The sequence below is a fragment of the Chrysemys picta genome, chromosome 2 (assembly GCF_011386835.1).
Source record: "Chrysemys picta bellii isolate R12L10 chromosome 2, ASM1138683v2, whole genome shotgun sequence".
NCBI classification, from domain to species: Eukaryota; Metazoa; Chordata; order Testudines; family Emydidae; genus Chrysemys; species Chrysemys picta.
This window is the reverse complement of record NC_088792.1, coordinates 79,800,649-79,814,656: the sequence shown is the minus strand read 5'-3', so window position 1 is coordinate 79,814,656 and position 14,008 is coordinate 79,800,649. Positions and strand designations below refer to the sequence as shown.

Below are 14,008 nucleotides of genomic sequence, written 5' to 3'. Positions count from 1 at the left end.
ACCCCTCGGTCCCAGCCCAGACCACCCTCCTGCACCCCAAACTCCTCATCCCCAGCCCCACCCCAGAGTCTGCACTCCCAGCTGGAGCCCTCATCTCCCCTCTACACCCCAACCCTCTGCCCCAGCCCGGAGCCCTCTCCCCCACCCTGAACTCCTCATTTCTGCCTCTCCTCCCCCCACAGAGCCCGCACCCCAAGCCAGAGCCTGCACCCTAATCTAGGGTTACCATCCGTCCGTATTTCCCCGGACATGTCCGGCTTTTGCGTCTCTAAATAGCCGTCCGGGAGGAATTGGTAACAAGGTTAAAATGTCCGGGGTTTTTTTCTCCCTCGCCTCCCTCCCTCCCTTCCATGCAGAGTGTGGCTGCTGATTGGGCGGCTAGGCCGATTGACCCACTCCCATTGGCCTCCAGCAGCCAGAGCCCTCCTCTGCTCCCCCCTCCCTCTCTCTGTAGTCCTCTGTAACACACAAACTGACCCACGTGGAGCCAGAATGGTAAGAGGAGTGAGGGGGGGCAGTCAGGGAGTGGGGGAGTGTTGGATGGGTCCCCAGCCTCCACCTGCCACCCCCCCTCCATGCATCCCCCCCTCGGTGGGTCCCCCCGTCCCTGTCTGCCTCTCGCTTGTCTGCTGGCTGACAACTGCTGTCTGCTGCCCCCGGGTCCTAGTGCCCCCATCCACTAATGGGAAGACAGGCTGCCCTTACCCTGCCCTTCCACCCTAGCCCTGAGCCTCTCCAACACCCCAAACCCCCAAGCCTTCATCCCCACACACCCTAATCCTCTGCTCCATCCCTGAGCCCCCTCCTGCATCATGAACCCCTCATCCCCAGACCCACAGCCCTCACCCCTGCATCCCCTCCTATCCCCAAACTCCCTCCCAATCCCCCTCCCTCTTCCCACACACCCCCTCCTGCCCTCAAACTTCCTCCCAAAGCCTGCACCCCCTCCCTTTGCACCGCCTCTCACCCCCAAACTCCATCCCAGAGCCTGCACCCCTCACCCCCTCCTGCACACCCACCCCCTGCCCCAGCCCGGAGCCTGCACCCAGCACCCAAACTCTATCCCAGAACCTGCACCCCTCCTGCACCCTAATCCCCAGCCCAGGACCTGCACCCCAGACCTCCTCCCCCCACCCAACCCCCCTCCCAGAGCCTTAGGCAGGTGGGGTGGGGGATTCTGGGCACCACCAAAATTTCTACAACCCTGCCACCCATGCGAGTGGATAAGGGTCAGGGCAGTCAGGGGACAGGTAGGGTCCTGGGGGGGGGGGCAGTTAGGGTAGGGGTTCTCAGCAGGGGACAGTCAGGGGACAAGAAGCAGGGGGGGTTGGGGTTCTGAGGGGAGCAGTCAGGGGGTGGGAAGTGGGAGGGAGTGGATGGGGTGGGGCGGGGCTAGGGCGGGGCTTCCCCCCCCCCCCCGCCCAGTGTCCTCTTTTTTGTTTGTGGAAATATGGTAACCCTACCCTAATCCCCAATTTCGTGAGCATTCATGGCCCACCATAAAATTTCCATACCCAGATGTGGCCGTCGGGCCAAAAAGTTTGCCCACCTCTGGTATAGATGATTATAGCAGTATAGCTATTCCTGTGTAGGAAAGGGGATAATCTAGACTGATATGTGGCAACTTTATACTAGTATAGCTGCATTCATACTAGGGGTTGTATCAGTTAACTATCTTTGTAAAAATCCCACACTTAACTGACATATTTCAGAGTAGCAGCCGTGTTAGTCTGTATCTGCAAAAAGAATAGGAGTACTTGTGGCACCTTAGAGACTAACACATTTATTTGAGCATAAGCTTTTGTGGGCTACAGCCTACTTCATCGGATGCATGTAGTGGAAAATACAGTAGGAAGATATATTATACAGAGAACATGAAACAATGGATGTTACTATACACACTATAAGGAGAGTGATCAGTTAAGTTGAACTTTTATCAGCAGGAGAGAAAAAAAAACTGTTTGTAGTGGTAATGAAAATGGCCCATTTCCAGCAATTGACAAGGAGATATGAGGAACTGTCTGGGGGGGAGTGGGGGGGGCGGGAATAAGCATGGTGAAATAGTTTTACTTTGTGTAATGGCCCGTCCACTCCCAGTCTTTGTTCAAGCCCACGAAAGCTTATGCTCAAATAAATTTGTTAGTCTCTAAGGTGCCACAAGTACTCCTGTTCTTTTAACTGACATAGTTATACTGGTACAAAATTATGTATAGACAAAGCCTACCTCTAGCTCAATTGTGTATGTGGAATTAGACATACAGCAGTGATCTTCAGTGCTCAGTTGTATTAATTAGAGGTGTTGATTTCCCCAAAATATTTGAGAATTATCCTAGTTAATCTTGCTAGAATAAAGTCAATCAATTTCCTGAATGTTATTACTGTTCCCTATTGAACAGTTACTATTGGATCATGACAATTTGCAAAGTGGATTTTGATTATCTTAATCCAAAATAATATTTTGCTCCAAACACATTTGCAGGAATCAGTCACATAATTCATAGCATATGAACACTGTGAAAACACAAACATCATGATATCAAAATTGCACATCCTGGGACAAATTTTTCCCTTCCTTACATCCGTGCAACAACATTGATTTCATTGAAGGCAGTTTCTTACTACTATGCAGGCCTTTAATGATCAAAACTGTGACTTCCGCTTGGCAATTCATAGATTTTTTTTTTTTTTTTTTTTTTTAAGGCCACAAGGGACCACAGATGCTGGGAAGCCAGTTGAATACACGGAGTTCAGATGAGTCGAGCTTCGTGAAGAATTTGACACATAGTGTGAAACTGAAAATTTGGCACAGTCTTGTGACACTGGAAAAAGTCTAGGTGTGAAATCCTAGCCCATTGAAGTCAATGGAGCCAGGATTTTACTCTAGGCATTTGCCTGGAGGTGTTTGCTGGAGCATGCAGTCTGTTCTCACTTCTCCCTTCCCATCCCAACACAGACTAGTGCAGAATGAAAACTGCTTCAATAAATAATGGCAAAATTAAAATAAATCTGTGGATGGTGCATACTTTTCCTTTTGATGACCTGCAGATCCAACAGACGTTTTCCTGTGTTTGTGTGAAAACTGCCAAATAGGTGGCTAGAAAAATCCAAATAACTTCTCAAAAACTGAGAAACGGGTCTTGCTTATAGGCCTACGGTGATGGAATTATTTTTAAAATATAAAAACCTTCATAGAAGCTCTCGGGCAGATCCTCAGCTGGTGTAAATTGCCATAGCTCTGTTGACTTCAACAGAGCATTCAGCTGAGGAGCTGGCTTTCCAGCTACTGGGCAGAAACCCAATTTTCTGTTTCACAGCGAATTCCAGTTTCAAAAAAATTTCCATTCAGAAATTGAACAAACAAAATTCAAATTAAAAAAATTGCGATGAAATTAAAAGAAAATGTTTTGGGTTGATCAAAAACCTTTGATAAAATGTAAACATTTGGTCCCAGTTTCTACCCTTTTAAACTTTTAATGTTTTTCATGTAAAAAACAACAAATTTCATTTTGAAAAGTTGTTTCAAAATAAAAAGGCAAAACTCTCCCTTCTGAAAAGTCGAAACTGGACATATTTTGACAGTATTGAAACACTCATTTTCTAAACTAAATTTTGTGAAAATGTTGTGGTTTTTTTTCCCAAAAAATGTTTCAATTTTGATGAAAATGGCATTTTTCATTTTAAAAAAGTGTATTGATTAAAAATTTCCTGCTGCCAGCTCTACCAACTCTGTTCTTCATTCACTTCTGACCTGTCTCTTTATTCTTTGCACTGTAGCCATCTCAGACCTTTTAATATTTCATTTCTTTTTTATTAATACTTTACTTACTGTTTGTAAAGTGTTACCTTCAGACTACCTCTGTCAGAAAGAGGTGAATATTAAGTGATTTGCCCAAGTTCATATACAGAGGCAGTTTCAGAACCGGGATTAGCGGCTGCCTGGCCTGTGCTCTGAACACTAAGCCATCTCTCTGAGTTTTAGTTGTGCTGGACCTTTCCTTCATTCTTCAGCTTCATTTCCCTTTGTGAAAAAATATCACCCTAAACTACAAAACTTCATGAGACAATGCTTTACACACAAGTGAGCTTTTCCTGAGTGCTGTTTTACACTATTACAGATATATTCTAGATTTAAAAGTAATTTAATGAGTGAAAGAGCTTGAAGAAGCAGATGACATTTCAAACCTACCTGTTTAATTTTTAGAAAACCCTTTGGAGGAGATGGGTCCATCCTCATGGAGCAGAGACTACGGGTGCGCTTGATCTAGGAGGAGCCTCCACTCAACTATCATTTGTCCCAGAGGAGTGTGTGCAGAACTCCAATAGCACGTTACAGGTGCAGCTGTATGGCTATGAGTACAGTGTGTATACTCACAGCTTCCAGTGTTATGGAAGAGATGAAGCAGAGAAAAGGCTCTTAGCCTCACTAGTGCAGGTACATGCAGGAACTATGTTGTTCGGTTTGTATTCAGTAACTCTCTGAACATGTTCTCTCTTCTGCCGTAAGTTCTTATTGCAGTATGGCTTAGAGGCCTCAGTTAGGGCCCCATTATGTTAATTGCTGTACAAAACCTATTGGGTTCATTTTATACATTTAGCCAAACTGAGTATCGCTTATTTTTCTTTTCTTTTAATGTCTCTTTTTGAGGATCGTTTTGTAATTGTGTTTAATTATTTTTCAGTTAATGCCTTGGCCCCTTAGGACAGTGGCGCTCAACCTTTCCAGATTCCTGTACCCCTTTCAGGAGTCTGATTTGTCTTGTGTATCCCCAAGGTTCACCTCACTTAAGAACTACTTGCTTACAAAATCAGAAATAAAAATACAAAAGTGTCACCGCACACTATTACTGAAAAATTGCTTACTTTCTCATTTTTTACCATATAATTATAAAATAAATCAATTGAAATATACATATTGTACTTACATTTCAGTGTATAGTGTGTGTGTGTGTATATATAAGCAGTATAAACAAGTCGTATGAAATTTCAATTTGTACTGGCTTCGCTAGTGCATTTTATGTAGCCTGTTGTAAAACTAGGCAAATATCTAGATGAGTTGATGTACCCCCTGGAAGACCTCTGCGTATCCCCAGGGGTATGTGTACCCCTGGTTGAGAACCACTGCCCTAGGAGTCAGGCCATTCAGCTGTTTTGTATAATGAGAATGGATCCATTGTTAAAACTTAACCTGTACGTCTACTTTGTTCCCTCTGCCAAGAAATAGTCTGCTAAGCAATTAAACTAGACATGTGAATCTTTGTTTTATTTCACAAGTGCATTCTGTGAGATTGGATTTGCTTTGTATGATAATGATCATTAGACCATACTATATTCAATACTCTTGTTACGGCAGAGAGGAGAAGAGGGAGAATATAAACATATATGGTTAAAATACTATTAATTGAAATTAAAAGCTTTCCTGTTAAAACAAAAAAAAAATTGTTTCCCTCAGAATTCAAGAAACAAGACCAAGGTTGATAATCCATGCTATCCCCAGAACTATGAAACTGTTTTAACAATGAAAAGTTTGTATGGAAGCCTTTGCACGGTATCTCTAAGGCCAACAAATTACAACCCAGGCCAACTCATAAATTTCAGGGGAACTGGAGACCCAGCTCTGTGCCAAGAGAAGGTGTCCTTATTGTTTAACTTCACTGCTTGCAATGACAAGGGGGAAGACTGTTCATTCAATGGAGTCTATCAGCCAAAGCTTAAAGGGAAGTTTGTGGTAAGTCTGCAAGCACAGTGTTCCTTTTTGCAGCATTTCTTCCCTACCTCTGATTTATATAGGATCTTGAGAATAAAGTGCCTTTCATCTGGTTTTATTTATAGGCCTTTTCAGGATTCTACTATACAGCCAATGCTTTGAATTTAACTGGACGCTTTCCCCTAGCTGCTTTTAATTCAAGTATGTGGTTTTTCTGCTCACAGAACTGGAGTCAGGTCAGTATGAATTTTCTGCATTTGGAAAGGGAAAAGATCAAGGAGCATGTCACATAGAACTATGGGAAACTGAACCACCTCTGTTCACAGGGATTCATGTGAATATATTTTTAAAAGATTCATATGAATTCTTGCCTTCCTTTCCCATGAGTTTCAAGTTCACTCCAAACTATAAAATAATCCTAGGGTACTTAAACCATGGTCCAGGTTCATGAAACTTTTCCATGATCCTGGGTTGAGTTTCCTACCTGTAGTGAAACAAGGAACTAGGCATAATGCAAACGTTTTCTATTTCATTTTGTGAGTCTTGTGCACCTGTCATGTCACATCACAGCAAATGGAGCATATTTTTGCCAGAAAGAAACAAAGGGCTTGACTCTCATCTATACTCAGGATCCTTTATACTGTTCTGGCAACATAGAGAGGCCTTAAAGTGGGTAAGTGGTGTAAAAGAGCCTTACTGTAAATAAGAATCAGGCCCAGTTCTCCAGGAAAAACTCTTGTACTGAACAATCTAGATCTTTACAGTCATTAGTCTACAAATGAAGACATTTTCAGGAAGACCCTTTTTTGCTGAACTTGTATATTGAATGTCAGCTCAGTGGTTACGGAATCGGTGATCACACACGACCAATTTACAACTTCAAGGTGAAAGTTTGAATGCTACATCTACACGTGCAGCTGGTCATGTGATTCCCAGCTCGAGTAGACATACTCACACTAGCTCTCATCGAGCTAGCAGGCTAAAAGTTGTAGTGTAGCCGCAGTAGCGTGGGCCGCGGTGAGCAGCGGCACGGGCTAGCTGCCCTGTGTTCAAACCCACTTGGATCCCATGGATATATACTCGGGACAGCCAGTCCATGTACTCCAGGTGGCCAGTCCATGCTGCCACTTGCCACTGCCCATGCTACCAGTGTTGCAGCTACTCTCTTTTTAGCGAATCACACCCCCAGCTCTAAGTATAGATGTAGCCTAATTGAAGCCTCTCCCTGGCACAAAACTACAATATTAGTTCTATACGGGGATTGGTCCTGCTTTGAGCAGGGGGTTGGACTAGATGATCTCCTGAGGTCCCTTCCAACCCTGATATTCTATGAAATAAGTACTACATAGAATGTGTTTCAGTATTTGCTTTTTAATTTGGTTGTGACAATCATGGTCCAGACACCCCAGGGAACAACAGAAGATTTAAACCACAAAAAATAAGCAGTTAAATCAACTGATTGTTGCCAGTGTTGTTGTATTACACAAATATATTGAGTAAGGTCTTTTATGAAAGCTTGTAGTGTTCTGAACTCAATGGTCATTCTGAGCTTTGTATTCTGTGTGTGCGTGTGCAATTATCATTGTAACTGTGGTGTAACTCCAGCCTCACCTCCGAACAGGGCAGGGAAGCAATCCGGCGAGAAGGGACTACATCCCTAACCAGAGGAGACCAGTTTTAAGAACCCATCTATTGGTCCAGCTCAGGAAAAAACTATGGTGGACCATTAGAGTTAATGGAAAGACATTTAGACAATTGGGGATTTCCCCCACTTTTTGAATATCTATAGCGACTGAAGGAAAAAAAACCTGAAAGTCTTCTAAAATGGAAGGGGGTTGAAGTGAAAGGTGTCCAGAAACTGAGGGACAGTCACTTGGTGCAGGTGCTGTCTGTGAAATCCTGGATCTTTCCTCTGGCTAGGGGACATGCTGGAAAACTGTTCACAGGCAAAATAACTTTTATTAGAAAAGTGATTTTCTCTACTGTGAAAGTATAAAGCCTGAGGTTCTGTCTTTGTTTTTTTTACTATGTAACTTATATATGTTTGCTCTCCCATGCTATTTCATCTTTGAATCTGTGGCTTTTCTGTTAAACAAATCTTTCATTTATTTTTACCACAAGCAAACTGTATGCAAACTGGTATACAAGCTGTATGTGTGCAGGGGGAGGGGGAGGGAAAGAGAGAGAGTGAGAGTGTGTGTCATAGTAAGCTGGTGTCTGGGGGGCTGGTTTCACACTTTTGGGATGTTGAACCAAAGGGGAAAAGTCTGAGTGCCTGGTGGTTAAGAACTTGGGGAGGATGAATTTGGGGAAACCTGGGACTGGAAGGGCTGCTGGTGTCACCCTGCAAGGAGTAACCAGACTGGTGAAAGCCAGGGTGAGACCTTGTGCGTGTGGGCTACTGGTGTCAGGGGTCTGAACCAAAGCTGCATAAGGGCACCAAACATTACAGGGAAGGCAGTGACAGAACCACTTGCTGGTCTGGGTTGGTCCCCAAATGTCACATAGGTGTCTGCTCTTTGTTGCTGGTAGTTGTAGGGAAGGAAAACTGACGCTTATTAGCGTACCTACCTATTGCAATGGAATCATTAGAAATTACTTATGTCCTTATGTTTGTAATATCCAAGAAGAGCCCTTGAGACAGGGAGAGCCTCAGTATTACAAGGGGTTTTTTTTGCTTGTATGTTTTGAGAAGAGGAGAGAGAGTTTGCTTACTAAGAGCCATTATCTTGATGTAAGGATTCAATGCGATAAATCCAGAAACAACTAGACTTCTTTGTACTAAGTGTACTTTGTACACTTTGTACTTCATCCTACTCGAGATTAAGTCAATGGCAACGTTTCCATTAACTCAGATGGGAGCAAGATTGGGTCTGGAGGCAGATTTATTGTTCATCGAGGTCACCAGGAGAATGAGCATAATTTAGAGTGGTTCTTAAATTTGAAACCTGCAGTAAAGCTATGCTAGGCCCCAAAGTGGCACTCTGCCATCTGTCATATTGCTATTTCAGACTGCAGTGCTCTGTGCTTTGTATTGCTTGGTATTTTTCCTCTGGTTTTAAAGTGGTTTTTTTTGGTGGTGGTGGTGGGTTTTTTTTGTTTTTTGTTTTGTTTTTTAATGGGTTGCTGTGCTTGTACCCTTCAGGTCACCTCACCGTCCTCATAGCCCCTCTGGCCCTCACCAGCACCCTTGTCACTGTTAAATGAAGTGGGGGATCATAACTCTTCATGCATAACTTTGTACTCAAATTTACCACACTGGATACCTTGAGAGAGCATCCCACTCCAAAATGATCACCAAAAACACCCCACTGATATGCACAGTATTTGACTTACAGGACTTTTTGTGTCAAGCAGCCATACTTTCTCCGAACCTAGGGTGACCAGATGTCCCGATTTTATAGGGACAGTCCCAATTTTGGGGTCTTTTTCTTATATAGGCGTCTATTACCCCCCACCCTCATCCCGATTTTTCACATTTGCTGTCTGGTCACCCTATCCGAACCTCTTGTCAAATCCGTACTTCTGTACTGCATCAGCATATCCTGCAGACGATATTCTGATTTTAGCTACATCAGTGGCAATCCAGAGTAACTTGAGTGACCTCAATGGTGTTATTTCAGATTTACAGTGAGGTAGCTGAGTCCACAAACTGACCCTGTGTTCTCTGCTAGCGTGCCAAACTATAATTTTATGTCCTTATGATCTGATCACTTGTTGTCACACTTAGGATGACTGTGCAATCTTCTTGAAGACCTTGCCCCTGAAATTTATTACCACAATTTTAGATATGCTACAAGATCAGATAGAAAATGTAGACCGGGGTAGGCAACCTTTCAGAAGAGGTGTGCCGAGTCTTCATTTATTAACTCTAATTTAAGGTTTCGCATGCCCGTAATACATTTTAACGCTTTTAGAAGGTCTCTTTCTATAAGTCTATAATATAGAACTAAACTATTGTTGTATGTAAAGTAAATACGATTTTTAAAATGTTTAAGAAGCTTCATTTAAAATTAAATTAAAATGCAGAGCCCCCCGGACCAGTGGCCAGGACCCAGGCAGTGTGAGTGCCACTGAAAATCAGCTCGCGTGCCACCTTCGGCATGCGTGCCATAGGTTGCCTACCCCTGATGTAGACTAACAATTTCAGTCTTTCATGCAATTTTTATTTTTAATTATTGTTTACAGTACAAAATACATCAACAGCACAGTCCCTTCCAATTAAATCACCATGTCTATTTGCCTACAATAATATTTTTCTTAGGATGCTTCTGAAAACAGCTAGTAAGTGCTAATTAGATTGGGAAGTGTACTTTATGCGAGTCCTTAGTTAAAAGAATTTTTTGGCATTTTAATTTACGTGTTGATCCTATTTATTTTTATTTGTCAGCTTCCATTTATGCTGCCTAAGTTTGAAGAAGCATATGCTAGATCCTACTGCTTTTCAGCAAACTACCTCTATTACCTGCTTGTACATGGATATAAATTTAACACGGAGACTTGGCCCCAGATACATTTCCAAAAAGAAGTGAGTATTAATTAATTAATTTATATTATTATTTATTATTATTAGAACATGAAGAAGAATGTGGAAAATGGTGACAGAAGGACATTTTACCTTGCAAATACATACTGATTGTGGGCAGCTTCTGTAGAAGATTTTTAGATATTTAAAGCTAAGTAAGGGCTGTGTCTTTAGCTCCAATGCCAACTCCTAATGATTCTGGTGGTGACAATATGATTCAGTGATCCTAGATTCTTTAGACTATTAAAGAGTGAGATGAAAAAATTCTGCTCTCTATTATGCCTGTGCAAATCCACTGAAGTCACTTGGGCTGCACAGTGGTGTGTAATAAGATGGCAATATTTGCCTGAAACACCTTGCCACAACCAAGTGAGTTCTGTTGACTCACTGTGTGGGAGATAATTTGTTACCACCTGGATAGGGGAAGTGGGACTGGCCTTCTGGGGAGAGAAGATGTAAGGCATGATCTGAGCAGTCCTGAAGGAGGGACCGTATGAGTAGCTAAGCCTAGTGGGGAGATGATTTCAGATAATCTTTATCTTATTACTCTTCTTCATTAACAGCCAAACTCCAGGGTGGTGGGTGCGAGTTTCGACTTTATGTACTCTGTCTGTAGAGCAGTTTGAGAAAGTTGTCCGCTCACGGGATGTAACAGAGCAGAGTTTGGCCCAATGTGTAATGATCTACCCAGATGGAATCCCACTGAAATCAACAGGACTCTCTACAGGTACCAGGATCTGCCCATAAAAATCAAATGGCAGGACTGGGGCCTAAATGAGGGCACTGAAAAGCAGGCATCTACATTGTCTTGTTTCTTAGGGTTGCTGGGGTGATTGACTCGTAGGTTTTATTACTTTTAATGAAGTGTAGAGGACAGGACTGTAAACAAACTTTCTGCACCCACCGCCATTTAGATTCAGTGACAGTTACAGCAGTGTTTCCTCTGAGTAATTAGACTCAGCTATGCTGTGATCCCTTCCTTCCCACTACAAGTCTTATTTCTGCAACTTGTTTCAATAAGATTCGTAATCTCTTCATAGAGCTTTCAAATGGGTTAGCACTGGCCCATTACAATATGAGGTAACACAAAATGAAGAGGAGTGCAGATACTGTACAATAAGAGTAATCCTCTCACTGCACTTGAGAACAAGACATCAAGAAATTCTGAGCAAGATTTTTCTAAATAGCAGAGCTCCATCATTTGAGCAAATCCATCAGTATAGAGAAGGAAATAATTACACTGCCTTCCTTGCTTTACCATGTAGGGGCCAGCTACCAGAAGATCTCAAAGTGTTTGCAGTAGGTAAATTAACTCCTATGCAAAAGGCCAGCACGAGGGTTATTTTGAGGTCTTTAACCAGAACGTCTCTGTTGCATAAGCCTGGTATTGGTTCTCAGCATAAGGGTGAATTTCACTTATGATTGTTCCCCCCAGGCCAGCAGCACAGAAAGTACTGATCCAAGTGAAACACAAAGTACTTATTTAAATGGACATGTTTCTAAATGACAAAGAACAGTTATTTCTAGGAGTGCTGCCAGGGCCCAAACCTGACAGGCAAAGGGATGACAAACAGCCCACTCCTACAGTCTCCAACCAATCCGCCTAATTTCACCAGTTGCCTGCAAACAATCCCCCTTTCTCCTGTGTTGGGCAAAAAGAAGGGGGTCAATGACTTTATAAATACCAAGGAGCTACAGCAATCAACAATATTGCACTAGAATGAGAGTTAATATTAATAATAAGAGTGACTGATTTGGGGCTTTCTCTTGGCCTTTTTTTGTGGGTGCCATTTTATAAGAGGCTGTCTTTTGAAAATTCAGAGTTAAAGAGGGGTGTGTGTGTGTGTGTGTGTGTGTGTAATTCAGGTATAAGTAGCCAAACACTAGGATGGTGAAAGTAGAGTCCAGTTCTATGATTGTTATGTTTGCTGATACCTTAAATTGTTCTTCACACTAAGATACTTATAGTAATTGGTCACACACACATACATTTTAAATACGATAGACTAAGATAAAATAGATGAGATAGAACCATACTCTACTCATTCTCAGTGTGGGAATCAATCTGATGTCTTTTTATCTCAGTTGTTTAAGCCAAATGATATAGAAACGGAGATAGCAAAAAATCATGTGTAACTTTATTAATATTTATATATTAATGGAGATATCCCATCTCCTAGAACTGGAAGAGACCTTGAAAGGTCATTGAGTCCAGCCCCCTGCCTTCACTAGCAGGACCAATTTTGATTTTTGCCCCAGATTCCTAAGTGGCCCCCTCAGTGATTGAACTCACAACCCTGGGTTTAGTAAGCCAATGCTTAAACCACTGAGCTATCCCTCCCCCGAAGGCTCAAGCTGTGCATTGGCCAGGAATCGAAACCGGGGCTCCCGCATGGCAGGCGAGAATTCTACCACTGAACCACCAATGCTACTGCTTTACAGGATTCCTCTTTCGTCCCTCTATGTAATGTTGAAAGATTTAGGAAAGTATCTGTTCTCTTAAAAATCCTTGCAAGCCTTTGCTAAGGCCTTGCCTCCAGTATTTTTAGAACAGTTGCCAGTGTCAGCTGTGCTGCAGCTTTTGGGTTCTCTGGCGTTTAGCAAAAAAGTTGATATGAATTTTTTCTTTTTCGCATTTCAGGTTGGTAACAGCAGTATAGCATGGTCTCTTGGTTACATGCTGAACCTCACCAACATGATCCCAGCAGAAAGCCAGCTGATCCAGCTACCTGTGAACCCTTTTTTGTTTGCTGGTCTCCTCTTTTTCTTCACAGCCGTGGCATTGCTGTGTCTCATCTTTGTTGTTTACTTGTGTGTTGTATCACGCATGCGAAAGAATATCAATCATATGGACCACGTACTTGCTACAGAATGAACAGACTCTCAGTGACAGCAGAAGACAAAAACTTGAAATGTTCTTTGAAGAACTGCATTTTAGAAAACCAAGGGAGAAATAAATAAATATATTTATTAAAAAAAAAAAGGGAAAAAGGCCAGAAACATAAGTAGAGTGGAGAACAGAAATCAAGGAACTGGTATTTATAATGCATTGGATCTCTCAAGAGAGGTCTCAGCACTCGTTGCTATAGACTCATGGTGTTATAGTGTAACAGGCAACTTGTCAGTAAACTGTTTTGTTTGTTAAGCATTTGGGGGGAGAGGGGGGAAAGAACCACCATTCACTACAGGTTATTGTGGCATAAAAGTCTCCTTTAGACTTACCTGGTCAGTAGTTCCAAGATACAAGCAAAAGGACAAAACCATAAGCTAAAGGAAGATAGTGGCAATACTCATCTGTCGAACTGAAGCTAAAAGAAAAACTCATTTCTGAAACGGGTAAGGTCATTGGCCACTATCTATGGGTTGTAACTGCGAGGTGCACTCAGAAGGAAAACAAAAAAACAATGATTTTCATTACCATATAGAACATGACAGAAGATTTAGGCTACCATGTAAAGTTGATCACTAAATTTTTGAACAACTCCCTTCTCATTTAGTTATTAATAAAAACCCAAGCCCATGATTGCATATTGCTATACATTTTGACATTCAGCAACTCTGTAATAAAGGTTGCTTCAAGATTTGTCCTGAAAGCAAGCCTGAACTTCCTCTGTTTTGTACTTTAATAATTAAACGGAGTCTCCAAGTGTGCCATACTGACTGTCCAGAGAGCAATTGAATTTTGTCATTTTTTACTAACTTTTACAAAAGAAACATTTAAAAGGGCTCCCTTACCAAAATGTTGACTGGTTGCCCATACACTTGTTTGGGTCCTAAAC

At 42.3% G+C, this 14,008-nt stretch overlaps 1 protein-coding gene and 1 non-coding gene across 4 annotated transcripts in view; one reads left to right on the top strand and one right to left on the bottom strand.

Moving 5' to 3' along the window:
- The window catches only part of ENTPD3 (ectonucleoside triphosphate diphosphohydrolase 3), a 36,807-nt gene extending 22,903 nt beyond the window's left edge, over window positions 1-13,904 (top strand). For all 3 annotated transcript variants that reach the window (XM_042840680.2, XM_042840678.2, XM_005278678.4), the window contains 5 exons: window positions 4,202-4,432; window positions 5,450-5,725; window positions 5,830-5,940; window positions 10,095-10,232; window positions 12,871-13,904. In XM_042840680.2, the coding sequence (XP_042696614.2) occupies window positions 4,202-4,432; window positions 5,450-5,725; window positions 5,830-5,940; window positions 10,095-10,232; window positions 12,871-13,104 (990 nt within the window). In that variant the 3' untranslated portion in view covers window positions 13,105-13,904. The remainder of the gene's footprint in view (window positions 1-4,201; window positions 4,433-5,449; window positions 5,726-5,829; window positions 5,941-10,094; window positions 10,233-12,870) is intronic.
- Window positions 12,588-12,658, bottom strand: TRNAG-GCC (transfer RNA glycine (anticodon GCC)). The gene has a single exon. It is a non-coding gene; the product is annotated as a tRNA-Gly (tRNA).
- Window positions 13,905-14,008: the final 104 nt, after the last annotated feature.